The following is a 24,936-nucleotide window of genomic DNA, read 5'->3' as shown; positions in this document are numbered from 1 at the left end:
AAGTGGGAGCTTGACAGATAAAAGGTACCAGCTCCTAGAAAACAAAACAGCATATTTGCTAAGAGGAAGGAGGAGAAGGAGTGGTACTTTCACTTTTAAAGGAAAGGCCGATTAATTTAGAATCACTTCAGTGCAGGCGCTCGCACAGATTCCTTCATGGGTGTAAAATTTCAATATTGCGGCATTTTATCATTCAATCATTCCACCCCGCTGAGATCAAAAATCTGTTTAATCCCATATTAATATTAGCAGTTCATATCTCAGCATGCTGTGTTTAATGATGTCTTTCATGGTGTTTGATACAATGGTATAAATAAATCAAGATTAAATCACAGCATGACTTGTAAGTGAAGGAAATTAAACTGTATAATAAATTACCTTCTGGTACTTAATACAGAAAAACAAACAGCCACACTTCACACTGAACGGTGTCATTATACAGAGACATCTGGAACGGGTCACCGCACAGACCATCCCGACGGTCTTAAAAGGATTTCCCCTCCATCATGAGAACCACATTTTCTCTAAAAAGGTTCCTTTCACAAGAACTGTTGTTTTAATCTTAAATGACTTTTCTACAATCTTCCACCAAAGTGAGAAAACATTGTGGATTCACATGGGAGGACTACATCAAATGGCCTTTAAAATATTAATAAATAGCCCGGAACAGAGACACAAAGTATCTAACATAAGGGGGCATTGGTTTATGTTAAATCTATCCACACAAAAATATACACATAAAAAGTTCAATAGACATTCCTTGCTACAGGCCCAGACTTGCAACCTAGAAAATGTGGCGATAGCCAGAAGGAATTCTGGATCTGACAGCATGTGTAAGCTGAACATAGTATAGCAAAATACAGGGTCTTTGACCTGTTCCCCCAAATATAACCTTTGGAGCCTTTGTACTACTACCTATATTTATCGAGGATGTAAACTACCTACTACTGGGTTTATTATGCGATAATGGTTGATAATCGTTTAACCAGTTCACGACCGCCCCATAGTAGATTTACTGCTACAGGGTGGCTGCTCTTCATAGACACACACACATTATATCTATATATATATATATATATATCTATATCTATATATATCTATCTATCTATATATATATATATATATATATATATATATATATATATATATATATATATATATATCTATATTTTAATTAAGCTCTAAGGGGCCCTCTGATTCCTACTGTATTAAAGTGTATTGTATTTGTACTGTCTACTCTCAAGTTCTAAAGCACTACGTAAACTGTTGGCGCTATATAAATCCTGTACAATAATAATTATATATATATATATATATATATATATATATATATATATATATATATATATATATGTTTACATATACACACACACGTGTGTGTGTGTATGTGTGATTCTGCCCTTCCGGGCCACTCCTGCTGTGATTTTACACAGCGGTAGCCAATTAGCGGGTCCCACCGACCCGATGTTCACCAGGGCCCACCGATCGTTCGGTACTCTGACAGAATGACATTCCACCTATGTAAATAAGGCAGACTGTCATTCCGTGAGTACAGAAGACATGGATCCTGTGTTTTTATGAAGCAGAAACATCGATCCAGATCTTCCAGTAGCAAGCACTCCCTAGGCACAAATTTAACCCTTTGATCACCCCTGATGTTAACCCCTTCCCTGACAGTCCCATCAGTGCATTTTTTTTTTTTTTTAGCACTGATCACTGTATTAGTGTCACTGGTCTCCAAATAGTGTCAAAAGTGTTAGCACCCTGACTGTCCGCCGCAGTCCCGCTATAAGTTGCTGATTGTCGCCATTACTAGTAAAACTTTTTACATTTTTAAAATAAATAAAAAAATCTCAGTTTGTAGACGCTATAACTTATGCACAAACCAATCAATATACGCTTATCGTGATTTCTTTTTACCAAAAATATGTAGCAGAATACATATTGGCCTAAACTGATGAAGAAATTCGATTTTTTATATATTTTTAAAATATATAATGGCCTGGTCTGGAATGGTGGTAAACCTTCTGGGGGTGAAGTGGTTAAATAGGGCATTCCCCTACTAGAAGCAGAGAAGGCCAGAATCCAGTTTACTTGTACAAATGTAGACTGATCAAGGGGTATTGAGAACCAGTTTATCTTCATGGAAAGAAAGGTAGGGACTGTGATCAAAATCGGTTTGCCTGGTGAAATGGCCCATCGTTGTGAATATTGGGATGCTTTTACAGCTATTCTTTGAATTGGTTCAGATTTGCTCATCCCCAACTGCAAATACTCAAACTTAACAGTTTATGCAAAGTTGGAGTAACGTTCTGTGTCTGGTAGGGACAGCCAATCACTGGTATTATAGTTGGTTTATAGCACCTCCAAACTAGACCGCTGCCAAAGACAGTCCATAGCCTATGGGAGCGTGTCCGTAATTACACCGCAAACAGCAGTTCTCCATATTACATTATTGCACATGAAAACCATCGTGCCACGTTACTAGCAGTCGATGAAGTCTTATTTTCCAGCATGTAATCTTTCATTTTGAGGAATGTTCTTTTAATTTGAAGATTGGAATACCTGAAATATTACCTTCACCTAATGCCATGATGCCCTGTTTTTGGGACACGGACAAGTCTAACATTTTAAAGGGCATGTACCTTAGTCTTCCATCCATCTTGGCGACAGATCCTGGAGCTAAGCTGTGGATGTAAATGGCAGGAGAGTTGTTTTCTAGAGCAAGGCAACATACTCCAATGCCCAGACCAACACCGGGTTCTGTAAGGACAATACACACAAAGATGAACACAACACACTTTTTCTCTTTAGCATGTGTTCCAATGTAAAATGCTTAAGCCTGATTCCCAGTACCTTGAAACTGTCACTAACCCAGGTAATTCAAACTAAGAACATATTAAAAAAAATTATGGAGCATAGGTAACACTAAAGCCCCGTACACACAATTGGACTTTCCAACAAAACCGTGGAAATTTTGTTTGGAGGGTGTTGGCTCCAACTTGTGTTGCATACACACGGTCACACAAATTTTGGCCTCCTCACGGTTCAAATCTCAGCCAGTTCAGCAGGGACCAGCAAAAGATTCGAACCATTAATGGGCAGGCTGAATGTACCAAGTTGATCAATCAACTTGGAGACAACCAGCCTGCCAAATTCGCTTGAGTTTAATCGCAATAAGCTGCTATAGCTGCTAGCGATAAACACCGTCTTCTCCTGGCGGGGATGGCTTCCCCCGCCCTTCCCCACCCCTGCCAGAAGGAGACACTGGCCCGGCAGGAGGGATTCCCACATCAATGCTGTCTAGGTTAAAGGGGGGGGGAATCGAGCAAATTTCTTTTGCAGGAAAGAATTTGCTCCATGTATGGCCGGCCTAAAGACGCAGCCAAGATGGATTCTGTGTGAATCAGACGCACTCATACTGTAATTATTGTTAATTACTGCAACAAGGCGATAAGGGGACCTAAATCCAAGAACATAGCAGCCACTCTGCACCCAACTGTAATCTATGCAGTGTAGAAAATGTATATGGGCAACAAGAAATTTTTACAAGACCCAATATGACTAAAATCACACATTTCCCTTTGGGAACATCGGTATTTCAATGCCTTGTACATATAACAGAAAATAATATATATAACGGAAAATATAAACAATGTTGATTCTCTTACTGCCATGTCTAGCAGTATGGAATTTGACAGAAATGTGAATGAAATATATGAAAAATCACACCATAATATTCTCTAGCTTTACATGACATTAGACACAAATTTAGAATGACCATTATACATCCAATTCTGTTATTTTACCTTTGTTAAGAGAGACTTCCATTACGATTCTGTCCTTAGGTCCAGGTCCTTTGCGGGGAGAGGAATCGCCATCCTCCGAGCCATGTAAGGATGGCCCAAAGCTCATGCTAGAGTTTGGGGAGCTGGAGCGGCTAAGTAAAGTCGGTGTAGGACACGGTGTGAGGCTGGGACTGCGCAGTCGCGTCCGTACGGTTAAAGTCACCACTCCTTTCCTGAGTTGCTGTCAAAGAAATATGACCAGTAAGACTGAAGTAGGCACTCTGCTAATAAAACTGGGGCACATGTAAAGCTGGCCACACAATGCTGGATTTTACCAGTCTAGTAAAAATAAAATTTGACAACTCTGTAGACTAATGGTCAGTGCACAGTATCTGGCAAACGTGAGTACACCCCTGAAATTTACGTAAATATTTTATTATATCTTTTCACGTGACAACACTGAAGAAATGACATAATTTTAGCAGAAAAGAAACAGGAAGTGGGCTGTATATGGTATACTATCCAAAGTTAAAACAACAAGGGAAAAACATTTAATAGATGGAAAGATGAAAAAATGACCCAAGTTCCACTTTAAGTAGCCGTCTCTGCTTCATCTATTGCATGGATCTATACTTTCTGAACCTCTCCTGATGCTGCTGAATTATTCCTTCATCAGTCATCGGAGGGGGTCATGTAGAAGCAAGCTCTTCTCTTCTACCAAGATGGACATTTGCATGTACAGACACAATGCAGAACAAAAGGTCGTTCGGTCTTGGTTTACCCTTTCATATTTTCTAAAGGTGAATCAATTCTAAGATTTGGCCTTCCTACACTAGCAGAACATAAATAAGAGGTTTCACTCAAAGTGGTATTAAACTCCAAGCCAAAAAAATTGAATAATGTAATATACTGTATTTCCGCTTACCAATCGTTAGATGTGGTGGCTGTATTCGTTTTCTTGTTTTAGGTTTTGTTTTCACCTGGTGCTCTGGCCAATAATGCACCTCCTGTATTAGAATGCTTCCACTCTGGATGAAAGAGCACAGGGGGCACCTTTGGAAAGCAGTATTAGTCTGGGGGAGGGGAAGTTATATGCACTAAGGGATTTAGTTACTATAACAAATTGAAGCCGAACTTTAGCTCACACTTTATAGGCAGTTATAGCAAAGAGATTATTTTTTCCCCTTTTGGAATAAAAAAGGATTTTTAGGATTAAAAAAAAAAAAAAAAAAAAAAAAAAAAAAGCAACCTTGCAAGTACTAAATGGTTTGTCTCATCCTAGTAACTGCTACATCGGCAAGACAGCTATCTTTTGTAAAACACCACACTTACTGGTCGGATCACCAGGTGACTATGAGGGAAAGTAAGTCTAAAAAAGAAGCCATTACATCTGATTGGTAAGCTGCAATATAAAAAAATGTTTTCTTTTAGATTTAAAGCATCTTTAAAGGGTAAGTTCACCTTTACAGAAAAATCTGTAAGGTGAACTTACACAGGTACCCCTCCTCGCCACTCCCCTGATCCCGCTGACCTGGAACTCGGCAATCTCCGCTTCTGAGCCCCAGGTATATTCACGCCAGGTGTCCGGGGCTTAGAAATCCCCTGAGCGGAATGTCCAAAATGCCCTTCATCAGGAGGGACGTTTTGGAGCATTCCAATTGGTTCAGTGCCGTCATATGGGTGGGGCTGACCAATCAGCAGCCGCATAGCCCGTCCTGTCAGCTATGGAGAAGACACGTGGATACAGAAAGGATTTCTAAGCCTCGGACTCCTGGCGATGGGAGATTGCGGCGATCCAGGTCAGCGGGACCGAGGAGAGGGACACTTAGAGACAGGAATTGCAAAGTTCCCATACGTGGCTGAATAGAGAAGAACTGAAACCTCTGTCAGGGTTTTAATGCTATCTTCTAGATTGTAAGCTCTAACGAGCAGGGCCCTCTGATCCCTCCTGTATTGTAAGTGTACTGTCTTCCCTCATATTGTAAAGCACTGCCTAAACTGTTGGCGCTATATAAATCCTGAATAATAATAATAATAATAATGTGTTTTCAGTGGATTTGCCCTGCCTATTTGTTTTAAAAGGGAAGTATGGGATTGTTTTTTATTTTTCAATCATACTTACCTAGCTGGATGCAGAGCCAGATGCTGCATCTGTCCCCCACAGGGTGCCAACACTGAGAACTGAGTGATCAAACACCGCCGATCACTCCGTTCTCACAGCTTCCCGAGCAGAGAGCTGATGACTGTCTCTGCCCCAACACACTCACTGGAGCGCTGGGCTGTGAAGGGGGTGGGAGCAGCCGGATCAGGCTCTTGGGATCTCACTGAGAGGCTGAGCCAGGTCATCAAAACCTCCTGAAACTGGAGGTTATGATAAAGTCTTATCCCTTCTTCGGCACAAGGCCGTACCACCACTTCACATGTAAAGAAACATGGACAATACATACATTGGGAGAGATTGCTTTTAAGTCTTGTTCACCTAAAGGGACATTGGTCCTACAACTAATGTAGGGCTCAGGAATAAAGCAAATAGAATGTGCTTCGTATATTTAGTACTCTATAATAAATATATCAGTGAGTGCAGATATATATTGAAACGGAGAATCTCACTATTTTTGTATGCTTTCCTATTTCGGAAGCATTGTGCCCTAAATTGTTATTTTTTTATTGTAGTAATCCTCAGCCCTATCTATCGATCAAACTTAGTCCTGACCAGAGATCAGTGGTGGCACTACAGTAAAATGGCAGCAATTCATGCATTTTCAGTGCCACCATGTTTTAAGCTGGTCATACATGGATCGAAATTTGGCCACTTATAAAGATGAAGTGCCTGTATATAGGCACAAAACGCATCGACCTAGCATTGTCATAACGCTGCTGTTGCCCCCCCCCACTACACTCCCTGAGTGACTCTACACTTTGATGGCTGTTTTGGGTTATTGAATAGACTTTTTTTCTCTTGATACAACTATACTGGTGAATGTTTCACTTAGAGTTCCCGCTGGATACCTGTTTGGACTTATCGCTTTGGAGACTATTGATGACCGGGATGTGTTAAGAGTGTTTTCTCCCTCACACCTCAGATCAATGCTGTCTAGTGATTATCTGCCTGGTAGTCTGTCCACTTGCACTATGGTGGCCATCGTTTACACTGTGGATTAATTCCCCTTGGACACTTCCTGATGGCATGATCGCAGTGATCTGAAGGACAGCTAAGTGACATGAACGGTATGTTACCGGTATATTCAGAGTCTCTATTCATCTATATGACCATATAGCCAGTTGGCGGCTGACGTGTGTCTTCAGATAGGACAAGTTCCTTGGACTTACACCTTGCAACATAGATTCTCCATATTGTTTGAGGGGTATTACACTGTTATTACACTGTGACTCTAAACTTTGATGGCCGTTTTGGGTTATTGCATAGACTTTTTTCTTTTGACACAACTATACTGGTGACTTTTTCACTTAGAGCTCCCTCTGCTGGATGCCTGTGCGGACTTATCCCTTTGGAGACTATTGATGACCCGGATGTTTAAGAGGGTTTGCTCCTTCACGCTGACCAACACTGTTTAGCGAGTATCTGTCTGGTAACCACTCCGCCTGTGGTCTGTCCGCTTGCACTATGGTGGGAATCCTCTACACTGTGGATTAATTCCCCTTGGACACTTCCTGATGGCAGGATTGCGGTGATCTGATGGACAGATCAGCATCATGAACGGTATGTTACCGGTATATTCAGAGTCTCTATTCATCTATATGACCATATAGCCAGACAGTTGGCGGCTGACGTGCGTGTCTTGGGATAGGACAAGACCTATGGACTTATACCACGCAACATAGATCCCCCACTCTCCATATTGTTTGAGGCTTATTACACTGTTATACTCTGTGGAAGTGTTTGGGAACTGCCTTTTCATTTATGCATCAGTTGACTGTATACTCTCCAATTACTGGACTGCCTTTTTGCTGCATACTTGTTATACCAGCTAAAATAAGATTTTTGACAAGTGATTACGTGGGAAGTGAACATATATTTTCCCTCCTGCTGGATCTTTATAGACTATAAATACATTCCATAATATGGATCTGGTGTGGTCAATTATGAGAAAGTACTGCTATGCTCTATACCTGGCTTACTAAACTTTTATGTGCAATATCAGGGTTACAAGGTAGTGGGGGGTTATATAGTTGACAGCAGCATATTGTATAGTTTTTACTACACAACGTTGTTTTGTTTGTTTCATTTTTTTCTACAGCTTCATGTTTTGACTATGTGGTATTGTGAAGGGAAGGATCTCACAGGTGTGGGTATGCGATACACCTGTGGGATTTCTTTTTTAGATGTTTGTGCATTTTTTTTCACTAAAGTTTACCTTTTGATGATCAAAATATACTACTTTGTTGCTTTCTTTCCCCGTTGTGAGCAGTCGTGAGCCCACTATAGTCTCATTTCTCTCTTTTTCTGTTTATGTATATTTATTCTGCTCCATGGGAGGAAGCCCGTCATATTGACCGATTAACCCTTTGATCTTTTTGTTAGACTAGCGAGTGGATTCATGTGCATTTTTTATCTATATTACCAGTTATAAAGGAACCGGCTGAATTTTGATCAATGTATAGCCAGACATTCATCAATTTCCCATGAACCGGCTTGATAAGAAATTTTGCTTCAAATACAGCCAAATGTTTTTTTGTTTTTTTAATGTTCCTCTTAATTTACTCTAATCTGCCTTACTTCCATTCTATAAACTATTAATATTTAACCACTTCAATACTGGGCACTTTCACCTCCCTCCTTCCCTGACCAATTTTCAGCTTTTAGCGCCGTCAAACTTTGAATGAGAATTGTGTAGTCATGTAACACTGTACTCAAATGACATTTTTATACTTTTTTCCCAAACAAATAGAGCTTTCTTTTGGTGATATGTAATCACCACTGGGGTTATTTTTTTATGCTACAAATAATAAAAAAAAGGCTGTAAAGTTTGAAAAAAAAAGCATTTTTCTTAGTTCTGTTATAAAATTTTGCAAATAAGTAATTTCTCTTGATAAATTTTTACCAAACATTATGCTGCTACTTTTCTTTAAAAAAAAAACAAATCTGTGTTTATTTGGTGTTGGCAGTGATGGGGGACAGACAGATATTTTATGGGGACACTGACATGTGTATGGGGAGAGGGGTATCAGTGGAGCTTGGTGTACTTACTGGTTGTGGGGTGATCTGTAACAGCTCTCTATATAAAATCATCCTCACACAGGGAGCGGTCACAGATCTGTAGATTCCCCCTCCTCCCCTGAGGTCTCACTAAGCTCGGCGGGGAGAACTGTCACAAAGACACACTTCTCTGTTTACATTGTGACGGCTGTGATTGGACACAGCTGCCGTGTGATCGGAAGGGCCAATCACAGTGTCCATATCCTGATCTCTGCTCAGCTGGATTCTGTGATCATAACAATCACAGGATCGAGCAGCAATGCGTCTCGTGGCCGCGATGTGAGCGCTTGTTCTGAGGGACGTTCCTGAACATCCCCTCAGAACGAGGAAAGGACCACCCGGCCATTTATGTGCAGTGGCCGGGTGGGAGGTGGTTAAAACACTTTTTTTGTTTGCTTCGTTCGTTAATATTTTTACACCTTTAACATAGATTTCCATGTTAAACATTGAAAAAAAGCGCAAAATGTAAAAAAAAAAAAAAAATCTAATTTATAAATAACTTTTCAATACTTTGTACCATTGCTGACAGCTGAAGTGTAAGCAAAACCATTGCAGTAGGTATTGGTAATTTGTATTGGCGATTACTAAAAAAATAAATAAAAATAAAAAAATAGTATCAGTACTGGTTGTAAAAAACAAACTTGTTATCAGTGCATCCCTAGTTAAAACCCTAATATTTTGGATAGGGAGCGTTAGAACCCTCAGTTTTTTCTCTCCATCTGTTTCCCATTGGGGAGATACAGTCAGGTCCATAAATATTGGGACACATTACAACACAATTCTAATCTTTTTGGCTCTATACACTGTCACAATACATTTGAAATTAAATGAACAAGATGTGCTTTAACTACAGACTTTCATCTTTAATTTGAGGGTATTTACATCCAAACGTAAGGTGAACAGTGTAGGAATTACAACAGTTTGTATATGTGCCTCCCACTTTTTAAGGGACCAAAAGTAATGGGGCAGATTAACAATCATCCATCAAACTTTCACTTTTTAATACTGGGTTGCAAATCCTTTGCAGTCAATTACAGCCTGAAGTCTGGAACGCATGGACATCACCAGACGCTGGGTTTCATCCCTGGTGAAGCTCTGCCAGGCCTCTACTGTAACTGTCTTCAGTTGCCGCTTGTTCTTGGGGCATTTTCCCTTCAGTTTAGTCTTCAGCAAGTGAAATGCATGCTCAATCGGATGCAGGTCAGGTGATTGACATGGCCATTGTATAACATTTTACTTCTTTCCCTTAAAAAAGTCTTTGGTTGCTTTCGCAGTATGCTTCGGGTCATTGTCCATCTACACTTCAGAATTCAGCAGTCAAATCATCAATAAATACAAGAGAACCAGTTCCATTGGCAGCCATACATGCCCACGCCATGGCACTACTGTTTTGGATCAGAACAAAAGTCCGATATTATATCCACCCCTGATCAGATTGAATATAAAAGCATGCACGCTCTGAAGTAATACGCCGACACCAGTTCAGAGTAAAATACTTTCTGTTTAATATTTCCACTTCTCAAGATCTTTATAAAATTCCATTAAAGATTAGGAGATACGTCAACAAGACTGGCGCATACAAACCACAAATATAAAAATGCATATGGTGCTAAAACATTGGTTTTAGCTGGGTGCTCATTTGAGGAAGTAGCTTTGCTCTTGCAAGCATTTCTGCAGCATTTCTTGCTTCTTTTTAATCCATTGGTGTTATGTTGTTATATTCTGAATGTATTCTCGGAAGCAGGTGCAAACTTTTCGTTAACTGTTGACTGTCAGTCCAGTTCCTAAGCTTTGCAAAATATCTGAATATGTCTTAAGGCTTATTCGGTGTAGAAGCTGATATATAGGTTAGGTATATAAAGCATATATTGCAATAGACATTTCATCATGAGCACATTAATCACATCCATTACACTACCACCACCATGCTTCACTGATGAGGTGGTATGCTTTGGATAATGAGCAGTTCCTTTCCTTCTCCATACTCTTCTCTTCCCAAAATTCTGGTACAAGTTGATCTTGGTCTCCTCTGTCCATAGGATGTTGTTCCAGAACTGTGAAGGTTTTTTTAAATGTTGTTTGGCAAACTCTAATCTGGCCTTCCTGTTTTTGAGGCTCACCAATGGTTTACATCTTGTGGTGAACCCTCTGTAGTCACTCTGGTGAAGTCTTCTCTTGTTTGTTGACTTTGACACACATACACCTACCTCCTGGAGAGTGTTCTTAATCTGGCCAATTGTTGTGAAGGGTGTTTTCTTCTCCAGGGAAAGAATTCTTCAGTCATCCACCACAGTTGTTTTCCGTGGTCTTCTGGGTCTTTTGGTGTTGCTGAGCTCACCGGTGCGTTCTTTCTTTTTAAGGATGTTCCAAACAGTTGATTTGGCCACACCTAGTGTTTTTGCTATCTCTCTGATGGGTTTGTTTTGTTTTTTCAGCCTAATGATGGCTTGCTTCACTGATCGTGACAGCTCTATGGATATCATATTGAGAGTTGACAGCAACAGATTCCAAATGCAAATAGCACACTTGAAATGAACTCTGGAACTTTTATCTGCTCCTTGTAAATGGGATAATGAGGGAATAACACATATCTGCCCATGGAACAGCTGAGCAGCCAATTGCTTTTGGTCCCTTAAAAAGTGGGAGGCAAATATACAAACTGTTGTAATTCCTACACCGTTCACCTGATTTGGATGTAAATACCTTCAAATTAAAGCTGAAAGTCTGCAGTTAAAGTACACATTGTTTGTTTCATTTCAAACCCATTATGGAGGTGTATAGAGCCAAACAAATTAGAATTGTGTTGATGTCCCAATATTTATAGACCTGACTGTATCCTTTCACTTGCTGTGCCATGGCCAAAAGTGGGAGGAAATCCTTCCAAAGTGAGGAAATATCCAGGTGTCATCAGCACTAGTGCCCCCTATTGGAAGATTTCCTTGTTATTCCTGTTCTGGTGGCAACCAAAAATTTGTGATTTTCTTTCACTTTCAGTGATAATGGTAAACAAGACAAATGGTAAATCACCCTAATGTGGCAACAGACGAAAATAAATCCTGACATGTTCTAATCCTTCTCATCTCTGACCCAAACTAAAAAAATAATGGACTTTAGTTATACTTTTAGAAGAAAATTTATAGTACTTTTACAATAAGTTGTTTTGAGTGAAGGTTTTAATACACAGTCAGGGGCAGGGGTGGCTATAGGCCCGAATATGGGGCCCATAGCCCCGAATCTCTTGCCGCAGGGTCCCTGCCTAACCAGCGGGTAGCGGGTGCTGTGGCGGGCAGGCTGGCTGCATGAGAGAGGCGGAGGAGAGGAGAGAAGCAAGTGGGCGGACGAGCAGAGATGACATCTTTCTCCGCCCGCTCCACATCACCGCCCTTCACAGCCAGGTCTCTTCAATTTGGGAGCTAGGTGCAGCGAGCAGCAGAGAGATTACATCATCTTTCACTGCTGCCACACATCACAGCGCTCTTCCGCCCTCACAGCACGGTAGAGTGGATGTCACCTGCTTCCTGTCATCATGGAGCTCCACTTTGCAGCCAGATCCCCTTGCTTCAATGTTGGAGGTGCAGCAGGGAGTAGCTAGATTACATCATCTCTCACTGCCCGCCCCACATCACCCCTCTCCTGCTCTCACTAAATGGACCAGTGCTGTCAGCCTGCCACCAATGCAGCATCAATACATTGATGGCACTGGCTGGCATGGCAAGGGACAATCCACATCAGTTGGCAAGTGACAACCCACATCTGGTGGCCAGTGACTTGGCAAGTGACAATCTGCAAATGGTGGCAGGAAATGTGGCAATCTGCAAATGGTGCGAGGAGATGTGGCAAGTGACAATCTGCAAATGGTGGCAGGTGATGTGGCAGGTGACGTGGCAAGTGACAATCTGCAAATGGTGGCAAGAGATGTGGCAATCTGCAAATGGTGGCAGGTGACGTGGCAATCTGCAAATGGTGGCAGGTGACATAGCAAGTGACAATCCACATCTGCTGCCAGGCGAAAGTGACAATACACATCTAGTGGCAGGTGACGGTGGCAAGTAACATGCTGCATCTGGTGGCAGGAGATGTGGCAAGTGACACGCCTAGGGCTCCCACTGATTCTGCAGTATGGTGAGTTGAACCACTTCATCATATATTAGAATGTAACAATAGAATTAATGCACTTCAATCATCAGGGCACCATGGTTGATATGGAGTCAGGGTGATTGAAGCGCCAACACCAGCCATCACGCGTGAAAGATTGCTTACCACCAGTCCCCCCTGAGGGCATGCAAAAAGGTTGATGAGGGCTGCTATGAGCTCTAGCCCCAGATCTTTGGCAGACCTAGCAACGCCCCCGGTCAGGGAATTCTCTGCTAATGATAAGAATTTAGTATTTTTACAAAGAATTATAATTTTAATAGTCTTGTTGAAACGGAGAATGCTAATTTTTCAAACAGAGTTTAAATGAGTGTCATATGTGTGAGTATCAAATGACGTTCTGGTTTATGTAATGCTTGGCACATATATATAAAGGAAGAAAAGATTAGAAGGGCAGCAATGTTTTCTTAAACGTGCCCTTATCTGGACCTGGTAAGAAGTAGAGATTAAAAGCAGGACATTGATGGAGCTATATAGAGCTATATATAGCATGTCTGACTGGTAACCTTTATCCTAATCCCACCCATGTCACCTCCGACGGAAAGCTACTAGGTAGAGACTGTGATAAACTATCGCTGCTCATTCAGGATTCTGGCAGACAGAGCGGTGGAAGGTCAGGAAAAGCATTATCACTATGAGGCCATTGTGTGCAGGATTACAGTGTATCTCTATGAAATAATCTGTCTTTCTTGATACCTTAAATGTATGAATAGCCTCCTGGTGGGTCAGTCCCTGTAATGATTCTCCATTGACTTCCAGAAGTTCATCTCCTGTGAAAAATACATATATATCACAGTAGGGTCATTTGAACAATAAAGAGCACAGAAAAAACATCAGAGAAACTTTTTTTTTTTAAACAGACTCAAAAAGACATTAACCATTTAAAGATGCTGAAAACTAAAATATGTATAGTGTATAGTATATTCTTAACAAGCTTTACAAGTACTTTAAAGCACACCCTCATTCACCTCAGTAGCCTCAGAGACCCTGGAGAAATTCATCTTCAAAATTCACAACACCAGCAAACAAATCTCAAAACATCACTAATCCCTTGTAGAAGAAAACATGTTCAAGTCACTAATATTAAAATTAGACCCCACCTCTTGGATTATTTTGCTGAACGAGCTTTAGAAAGTGGATTTACGTTTGCTTATATTTTGCTCTACCCTGGAGACCTTGGAAGTGGCATTCCCATTTTGGTGTTGGCTTTAGTAGTACAATGATTATGCTGATACAGTAGTACAATGATTATGCTGATACAGTAGTACAATGATTATGCTGATACATACACTGCTCCAGCCTCAGAATGAAATGGAAATGTCACTTTCAAGGTCTCCAGGGTAGAGGAATATATAAGCAAGACTGCATCTCCCAAGATCCTTACATAGGCATTTAAAGTGTAAGCATGCCCTCCCATCTGATTCTGAAGAATAAAGAAGAATAAACAGCATGGCGATGAGATTTAAGTTGCATCTGCACATACTAATGCAAGGAGGGTGGCTACGCTAGATGTACACAGAGACCATGGAGGATAATTATGGCCACCCTCACAAAGAAAGTGCATGACTCCAATGTCTGAAGTAGATTTACAGTTTAGACCTGTCATGGCTTACCCAACACTGTATATAAGCAACACGGGTATTGCAAATTAGATCATTTGTTATTATATTGGTTTAGCTAAAACTAAGCCTCGGTTCACATATATGCGAGATGAACCGCATCCGTTTCACATAGCACGTGAACCAAACCGACTCTCTATGGAGACGGCTCACATATGTGCGGGCCGACCGCAGTGCTTTTTTTTTTCCTAAAAAGAATCCTATGCTTTTTCTTAGTCCAGTTCAGGTGCAATTTTAAGTGTCATACGCTTTAATAATTCACACCTGAATCGCACCTGAAGCAGTGAATGAAATCGCACCAGACTCCTTGTAAAAAAAAAAAAAAAATCGCACATTTGTAAACCTGTACTAACTTTTACTATTACAGTGCCTTGAAATTTTCCACATTTTGTCATGTTACAACCAAAAACTTTAATGTATTTTATTGGGATTTTATGTGTTAGATCAACACAAAGTGGCACATAATTGTGAAGTGGAAGGAAAATAAATATTCCAATTTTTTTACAAATAAATATCTGAAAAGTGTGGTGTGCATTTGTATTCAGCCCCCCCTACTCTCAGTGTATGGTAAGGGTATGGGTATGGTTGCCTGCTGCTTAGCATAATTATCTTATTGTTCGTACACCTCCACTGGCAACCCGTCCTCATCTGGCGCCTTACAGTTAGGAAATGCAGTAGTTGCCTTTTGCAGCCCCCCCCCCTTTACTCTGATACCCCCCTAAGGCCCTTTTCACACAGGCCTTCCAATTAGCTTCGACTGTCAGTTTTTCAGGTGGACCTGATTGGAGACTCCATTTAGCCCTATAGAGCGGTGGATGTTAGCGGTGACATGTCTGCTGACACCCTTTATCTGATCCGTGAAATCCAGACAGATGGAAACCCTATTTTCCATCTGTCTGGAGGATGGGATAGGAAGACAGACAGGCAACCCATTTTCATCCGATCTCCTCGTAGAGGAGAGCTGGGATCTGACAGGTTTACCTCTGTGCAGTGAGTGGAGACAGATCTGTCATCTGCCTGCTCAGCGAGGATCAGCAGATCGATCTCCTGCTGAGCAAAGCGGAGTCCGTCAGGCAGAGCACTCGCATGAAAGGACCCTAACTAAAATATAGTGGAACCAATTAGTCACCTAATTAGTAGAGTCAACCTGTGTGTAATTTAATCTCAATATAAATACAGCTGTTCTGTGAAGTCTTCAGAGGTTTGTTCGAGAACCTTAGTGAACAAACCGCATCATGAAGGCCAAGGAACACACCAGACAGGTCAGGGATAAAGTTATGGAGAAGTGTAAAGCAGGGTTAGGTTATAAAAAATATCCCAAGCTTTGAACATCTCAGGGAGCACTGTCCAATCCATCATCTGAAAATGGAAATAGTATGGCACAACTGCAAACCTACCAAGACATGGCCGTCCACCTAAACTGACAGGTCGGGCAAGGAGAGCATTAATCAGAGAAGCAGCCAAGAGACCAATGGTAACTCTGGAGCAGCTGCAGAGATCCACAGCTCAGATGGGAGAATCTGTCCACAGGACAACTATTAGTTGTGACTCCACAAATCTGGCCTTTATGGAAATGGAGTGGCAAAAAAGTTGTGTTGAAAGAAAGCCATAAGAAGTCTTGTTTGCAATTTGTGAGAAGCCATGTGGGGGACACAGAAAACATGGGGAAGAAGGTGCTCTGGTCAGATGAGACCAAAATTTTACTTTTTGGCCTAAAAGCAAAACACTATGTGTGGTGGAAAACCAACACTGCACATCACCCTGAACACACCATCCCCACCGTGAAGCATGGTGTGGCAGCATCATGTTGTAGGGATGATTTTCTTCAGCAGAGACAGGGAAGCTGGTCAGAGCTGATGGAAAATGGCTGGAGACAAATACAGGGCAATCTTAGAAGAAAACCTGTTAAGAGTCTGCAAAAGACTTAAGACTGGGGCGGAGGTTCCACCTTCCAGCAGGATGACGACCCTAAACATACAGCCAGAGCTACAATGGAATGGTGTAGATCAAAGCATATTTATGTATTAGAATGGCCCAGTCAAAGTCCAGACCTAAATCCAATTGAGAATCTGTGGCAAGACTTGAAAATTGCTGTTCACAGATGCTCTCCATCCAATCTGACAGAGCTTGAGCTATTTTGCAAAGAAGGGGGGGGGGGGGCAATAATGTCACTCTGTAGATGTGCAAAGCTGGTAGAGACATCTCCAAAGACTCGCAGCTTTAATTGCAGCAAAAGGCGGTTCTACAGAAGTTTTCACTCAGGGGGGGCTGAATACAAATGCACACCACACTTTTCACATATTTGTAAAAAATTATGAAAACCATTTATCATTTTCTTTCCACTTCACAATTATATGCCACTTTGTGTTGGTCTATCACACAAAACCCCAATACAATAAAATGTAAGTTTTTGGTTGTAAGATGACAAAATGTGGAAAATTAAAAAGGTGTATGAATACTTTTTCAAGGCACTATACAACAGGATCTTGACATCCTGCCAGCCTTCAATTTAGCGGATGTGTCTAAGCTATTAGAAACCAACTGAAACCGGACTTTAGCCTCTTTGTTGTGACCTTTGAGAATACATTTTTCACACTACAAGCAGCTAGAGAGGCCAGGGAGAGCTAGTTTCATAGTCATACTTAAAGTTCATAGTCTAGGCCGGGCTTTTTCAACCTTTTTAACCCTAGAGGAACCCCAAAAATGATTTTTATTTCTCGAGGAACCCTTACTAAAACCGATTCATCAGCATTCAATAGGAACAATGCCCCTTATATTGGTGGTCAGTAGGAAGAACGTTCCCCCTTAAAGTGGTGCTCAGAATGCCACCCTTAAAAGACAGCTAAAACGTTATTTGGTGTCATGATACTGGCTTTGCTGGACTCTGTAGGCATCATCAGAAGGAACCCTTCACAACCTCCATAGGAACCTTAGGGTTCCATGGAACCCTGGTTAAAAATGGCTGGTCTAGGCAAAGGTGCGCTTTAAAGTCCAACTTTGCTTTTTGTTTAATGCCAAATTTCAAAATTAAATTTTTTCCCTTAAAATTGTATATTTTCACAGATTAAACATTGCAAATAAAATATGGGTTAATGAGAACTGCAAATCATTGCATTCTGTTATTTATGTAGATTTTACACAGCATCCCAAGAGTTTTGGAATTGTTTTGGAATTGGGGTTGTATTTTAGTCAGTTCTGTTTCCCTAGTGCCTGCAATATATTTTTTCACCCATGTACTTTTTACACAACTTTACTCCAGCCGATTCTGCCACATACACTGGCATCTGCAGTTGGTATATGTAGTATTGACCTCACTCCCTGAAACATGCATGCCAACAAGCAAACCACAAATCGCAGAGGCCTTTATTGGCCAGTTCTGGGGGCATTCCTCTCTGCAGTCTTGCCCAGTCGGGGGTTTGGGGAGGGGGGGGTGCTGCTGTGAAACATCTGCATTCAGCTACAAAACCCACAATCCAACTCCACCCCCTCCCCCCTTCCAAAGCATGTTGAAATGGAATGGACAGCAGAGTGTCAGGAGTCAGCCTGCATCTGCTGGACCTCTGGTCCCTTAGTCAGTGCAACGCTTCCTATCTGATGGGAAGTGTGATGCATGGTGGCTTTTGCTCATAGTGCAACTGAATTATGAACGAGAAGTGAGGAAGCAGATTCCTTATTGTTTTAGGCACCCAGATTTGATTAAAAGTGTTTTCCTGAAGGGCATATTTGGACTTCAAAACTTAGCTCAAGCCATTTTTTTGTTGAGTAGATGTTCCATCACTTCTTAGAGGTCTGTACCATAAAAAATGGAGCGGTTTTCTTTGGGAAGCATGGACAGCAATATAAAAAATAATACAGAACAGAGGGTATAATCTGTCCCCATCCAACTAAAAATGGGCTTTTTGCTTTTAGCAGTGTATGCATTAAAGGAATTTCTCATTACTCCCATATTTTCTTATAAAAATAAAAAACTGTAGTAAAAATAATCTTTATTTTATATAGCACCCTTTAAAAGGTGGCTTCTCAATGCACTTTACAAAACCATAATGATTTTTTGCTCTGTTAGTGGGTCTGATGGAAACTTAGGTTAGAGTAAATACAATTATCCAAGTCAAGAGTGGGAGCCTATGATCAGCATCCATTGGACAGGCACGGTTATTTTAGCAGGATAGAGGGAACGGTCATTACCATCCGACATCGCTGCCATAGTTTAAAGGCCTAGGCTGGGCGAAATCCACCTACTTTTAAAACTTGCCGTCTGGTAAGCAGAATCTACAGCTACGGTGGTTGGGCACTCTGTCTGTGTGTGCACATCGTGGTGTTCTTAAACTTCCAAGTGACTTTCAGTTCATATATGGTTAATTGACCGTTTTCCATATCAGTATGCTAGTTGCTGTGGACTCAATACATTGAGACTTTGTAGCGCAGCTTTTTCCAATTTTATAAAATTTTCTGTGTTATCGCGCCGTTTGCTGCTGCTTTTTTGCATATTTGTTTTATTATTTTTCAAGCGCGGTATTACCTGTGTCTGCCACAGAGAAGCATATTAGCTCCTCTCGAATTATAAGATAATAAAAATGGAAAATAATAGATTAACAAAGGCAAAATTGTTGAATCTAGTGACTGGATTCTATAGTTTATTTTTCTATAGAATAAAAGATGAGATCTGATTGGTCACCAAAGCAACACATATACCAAATGAACACTCCCTATTATTTTGAGCGCTATAGAAAACTGGAAAAAGTATATTTGGTGTTTTCTGCAGCTTTTCATGCTAAACGAATGTCCAAAGACAACATAATGGAACGTTTCACTCATTCTGTCACCCAACACATGTAAGTATTTACTAATTATCCTTACAAGTGTTTTGTTCCACTGTAATTATGCACTATAAAATATTGATCGTTTTCCAACTATGTTATAGATACATTTTTCCTCTTCCAACACCCATGAAGAAGGAGGAGGAAACTGTACTCCGACACGCGTTGGGTGCAAGAGGACTTCATATATGTCTTGTCAAAACATGGTGACAATGTTATGAACAGTTTATGCATTCCATATTTAAGCTATTATGTGCAACAATAAAATTAATTTTTGTACTATAATACTTTCAATACTCTTTATTATCTATAAACTTATTGTGCCTTAAACACCTCAGGGGTATTTTTCTCTTTTTCGTCCAAAGACCTTTCTGCTGTAACATAACAAGGGAGGACTTCCAACAAAAATAGCATAGCTGTCATCGATGGTGAATAAGGGGTTATTAAATGACTCAACAAAAAATCCTTGCGTGAGCGCTGAAAAAAGTAAAGGAATGGGAATAGCCGAACTCTCAGCTGTGCGTCTGCTTTATCTAGGTCACATGCTCCTCACAGAAAGGCTTCACAAAATGACTAGAAATGATAGATTTGCTTTTCTGATTAGATCTGGAAGGACAGATGAATTTAAAATCCTCGTCTGGAATAAACGCAGAAATTATGTAGGTCAAAAAATTACTAACTGCACTGCTGAGATGTAGAGCAGAAAGCTGATAGAATGGGTGTACTGGAGGATAGAAGGATTATTTTAGAAGGAATGCATGATCAGAACGGATAGTTTCATTGCCAGGAGTTCGACACAGGTTGTTTACAGCAAGACTCAACAGATGAGAGTTGATATCTTCTGCTCCCAGTAAATTAAGCCAAGCTACTTTGAGGTGAAATCCCCCCCAAAAAAACTAAAACCTGTTCTGATCATTCTTGCTTAATAAATAATTCTTATATTGCACAACATATCCAATCTGCCAGTGCTATTTTTTTCTGCTACCATCTTTCTAGGTTTATTTGGTCTGTCACATGATGTCAGAGATGCTTCTGTCTCTGTTAGACCAAGGAACCTGGACTTCAACAGCCAACTACCATAAACAAGAATGGGAACAGTAGTTCTGAACGCTTTGTCAAGGCCCACAGTGAATCGGAGAGCAGTCTCTCCAGGACAGTATATCACATCCACCTGGGCCAATCTTGAACAATGAGGCACTGGAATGCCTCTTTTTTGTATCCTGCAGTCTTTTGGCCTTACCTTCTTTCAGCCTCCCATCAGCTGCTGCTGCTCCATTTGAGAAAATTGTCTTCACGAAGATTCCCATTCTCCCTCTGGCGGAATCCTGACCTCCAACGATGCTGAACCCAAGTCCCTAATGACAAAGGCAACAATAATAGACCTTGGTAACGAATTTCTGCTTATATCTCATCCATACCTATGCCCCTTCTATGCACCCTTCCATGCTGCCTAAGACAATAATGTTAAAAATAAAAGCAGCTTATTCATGTGTGGCATTGCCCTGTGGTTCAGTCATTCTGGTCAGAGGTAGCCAAATGTATAAATGATGTCTCAGTCCTGCTTATGCCATTGACAATCTCTATATGTATGCTGCACTTGGTGGAAGAAGCGGCCCCTACCAGAGCACTTAGAAATCTACTTATCATGCTCTTACGCCGGTAAGGCGATCATTTTACACTAGAAGAAACCTACTGCTCCTACTTTGGCCTCTTGGAAGGCCTTGGTCAATACCACAGTTCTGTTCTATAGAGCATGTCCTAAAACGTTTGACAGAGGGTGGCAAAGTTGTCTCTCTACACCTTCCACTAACACCTAAGCGTACCTCTACTTGGTTTCATGTGAAGATATCCTTGCTTCAGTCGTCTTTGTTGGCCAGGGCTGAGTGGTCTTATTTACCCAATTTGTGTATAATCGCTGATGTTCCTACTGTTTATTTTACAATCCTGCTTTTACCTAGCTCAGTGGTACAGATAGTACCTCCTAGGACAGTGATGGTGAACATTGGCACCCCAGATGTTTTGGAACTACATTTCCCATGATGCTCATGCACTCTGCAGTGTAGTCGAGCATCATTGGAAATGTAGTTCCAAAACATCTGGGGTGCCAAGGTTCGCCATCACTGTCCTAGGGCATTTTCTCTTATCCAGGGACTGATATTAATGATATATCTTGTCAAAACCAGATTACAGGTTTATGCCTGGCCTTTTGCTAGGTCATCTCTGGATTGAGGTGCAATTGGGATTCTGTTTGAATTTTTGGGTAGTTCTGTATATTTTGTACGTTACATTGCGCCAGCAGACACTATTTTTCTCTGTTGAGGCCCTGAGTGGCCATCTTTGGTTGCCACTTGTATTTGTGGTCACCCTTTGCTGCAAGGTTTTGCACTTTTGAAAATGCAATAAAAATAATTAAAAACAAATAGGGCATCTATTTTTTTAATATACAGTAGGGGATCTAGGCACCTAGCCATAAGAAAAGATCATAACATCTGTGGCAAATTATGAATATAATTTGTCACCCAATGCTAAATACCCAACATATCACAAATTAATAAAAAAAAAAACTAATTACTGAAGCATGCACTAAACTTCTCAATCCAATCCTTTATTTAGCAGTTCTGTACATCCAGTTGAAATGAGGCATCATAAAGTAAAATCAGGGCTAATAACCATTTAGCAACCAGGGCTTATTCAAAGGCAGTGGGGAATCTGAAACAGCACAGGGGGGTAAAATGTCTGTTTAGGCAGGTGTTCTTTGTTGGTCCCCTACTTCACCTGGATGTGGTTGATAATTGGAGGAGGATTGGATTGAGAACCCCAAAGCCAATTCATCCTTTAATATTAAAGGGCAGCCTCAGCAAGTGGGAAGCTTGCTGGGTTCACACTGCAATGTTATTGTATGGCTGAATTTGCATCGTATTCGCACCAAAATAGTGCAGGACCATTTTTTTGGGAATCGGATTGCATGAGTGTGAACACAGATTCCTGCAACATTTGACAATTCGCACTGCGATATGCGAACCGATCTGGGGGTGTCATTAACTTTCTATTGACCCCCCACAGCAGTTCACTTAAGGCAGTGTGAAGTCCTATGTGATGCGGGAACCGACACTGAAATTGCGCTGGTTTCTGCATCTTGTTAGTGTGAACTGGCACTAGAGATGAGGCCCAGCTTTTTTTTCTTTTTTACAAGAGCAGTCTAGATCTACTAAAAACTTCAGCTGCCCCAAACTCTGGATCTAATGCTCATTTTGACATACTGTTATGACAAAAGTTAAGCTCTAATTGTGCATTTTTTTTCTTAGTTTGCTCAGGTTTGTCACTTTGAGAAAGTAATATAATACCCTACTGTAGTTACCCAACACATGTATTTTAACTTATGCCACATGCTAAAATTTGAGTAAAATAAACATCATAAGAGGTCCTGAAAGCAAAGGTGATGCTTTGACCACCTTGTTCTCATCCATAAATTAGCACAGCCTCCTGCAAAGAGCATGTGTTTCCTATTCGGCAGTTCTTAAATGGCTCCCCCCTAAGTTTTCAATTACAGGCAATGACAGAAGCAGATATATCGTTATTTTGATTTTCAATGATTTACTTCCTAAACCATTAGCAGGCCTCAGTGGCGTTAATCTTTTCCTCATTCGGCAACAATAGAGCTTTTAAGAAGTTTTGAATGGCAAAGGTTGCCGTAATGTCGTATATATCAGCAGTCTAAATTTTAAGACCAGGCCATCGAAAGCAGTAGTGAAAGTGTCTCAGGCATTATGGCGGCCAGAAATTATGGCACGTCTTGCAAAGGTATGATAGTTGTGTCCCTGTGCAATAATAAGTTCTAGGATACATAGCACAAGGGAAGTGATAAATTAAACTGAACTGGAGGACTGGAGGCCTACTTTGAAGTACGGTAGTAACAAGTTCCATTAGAAAAAGGCTTTTTCCTCTAGAGAATTTCCGATTCCCGCACAACATATGTACCTTTCCTTGGCCTTTCATCAAGACAATATTTGAGATGATTGAGGGCTGTGCGAGCCTCCAAGGCGATTCCACCTGCACGGTGCTTAAAGATCTGGCTGTTTTCTTCACAATGGCGTATTCCTGGGAAAAAATTATTACTGTTATTATTACATGTAGGTGATGAAAAATAAAACTGCAATGGAACCAGACCATAAAGAGCAACTATTCATCAAAGAAGCCAACCCGCAGAATAAAGGCACACTACAGTAGATAAGCATATGGCGCATTAAAAAAACTTGAATTATGGAAAGAAAACACTGTGGAAACCTGCAACTGGGCTAAAGAAAGTACTTCATAAATCTCTGGGAGTTTAGGTGTCACTAGGTAGACCTGCAGTCTTATGTCACCTGGAGAGCCCGCAGCCTCTCGCCACCTGCAGGGACCGCAGCCTCTCGCCACCTGCAGGGACCGCAGCCTCTCGCCACCTGCAGGGACCGCAGCCTCTCGCCACCTGCAGGGACCGCAGCCTCTCGCCACCTGGAGGGACCGCAGCCTCTCGCCACCTGGAGGGACCGCAGCCTCTCGCCACCTGGAGGGACCGCAGCCTCTCGCCACCTGGAGGGACCGCAGCCTCTCGCCACCTGGAGGGACCGCAGCCTCTCGTCACCTGGAGGGCCCGCAGTTTCTCGTCACCTGGAAGGTCATCCGTTTTCAGCCTCATTTCCTCCCAGAGAAAGGTAAGGCTTTTCTTTAGTAAAATTGCAGGGTTTCAGTGAAAGCATTTTATTATGACTGAAGCCAGGTATAATCGCATTGTCTAAAATCAGATCATATGATTCGACTAGTCTACTGGCTGTTCCAAAATACATCCTAGGAGGCGAATGCCCAATCAGTGACTGAATATTGTCTGACAACTAATTTTGTAACGTAGGCATGACAGGTACACCTACAGTAATAACCCATTATGAGAGAACTTTGGAGTCTGCCATTGCTGCTCAAGAAAATGCTAGTTACCTGGCTGTCGTGCAGATATGGCAAAACTTTGAGTCTTTGACGCCAGTCTATGCATACACATTGGGAATTTAAGCTTTATTTTGATTTTCATTTGCTGCATTTTTTTAATTCATGTTTGTGACTCAGAAGTCCTGAAGCCAGGCAATTATTTTAAAAAGTGGATGAGTAATGGCAGTCCTCACATGTCTCATATCAGGCATGCTTTAAAATAAAAGGTTTGTCAAGAAAGGACAGATATGAAGGTATGAAGACGACACATAAATGATGAAAACAGAGGATGGGTTTAAGCCTTTTGAAGTGTTAGCAACATGTTATTTTGGGATAAAGCGCAAGTTCACATATTTGTTTTATATACCTGCAATATATTTGCT

At 41.1% G+C, this 24,936-nt stretch overlaps 1 protein-coding gene across 2 annotated transcripts in view; it reads right to left on the bottom strand.

Annotated features, from left to right (window-relative positions):
- The window catches only part of PDZD2 (PDZ domain containing 2), a 430,456-nt gene that overhangs the window by 97,284 nt on the left and 308,236 nt on the right, over positions 1–24,936 (bottom strand). For both annotated transcript variants that reach the window (XM_077462905.1, XM_077462906.1), the window contains 5 exons: positions 23,573–23,692; positions 20,835–20,949; positions 13,855–13,928; positions 3,810–4,029; positions 2,646–2,763 (listed from right to left, as the gene is read on the bottom strand). In XM_077462905.1, the coding sequence (XP_077319031.1) occupies positions 2,646–2,763; positions 3,810–4,029; positions 13,855–13,928; positions 20,835–20,949; positions 23,573–23,692 (647 nt within the window). The remainder of the gene's footprint in view (positions 1–2,645; positions 2,764–3,809; positions 4,030–13,854; positions 13,929–20,834; positions 20,950–23,572; positions 23,693–24,936) is intronic.

This window comes from Lithobates pipiens, unplaced genomic scaffold, assembly GCF_037356315.1.
Source record: "Lithobates pipiens isolate NorthernLeopardFrog02 unplaced genomic scaffold, aLitPip1_a1.2 Scaffold_3, whole genome shotgun sequence".
Lineage (NCBI taxonomy): Eukaryota > Metazoa > Chordata > Amphibia > Anura > Ranidae > Lithobates > Lithobates pipiens.
The sequence above is the reverse complement of the archived record's forward strand: the minus strand, read 5'-3'. Positions and strand labels throughout refer to the sequence as shown.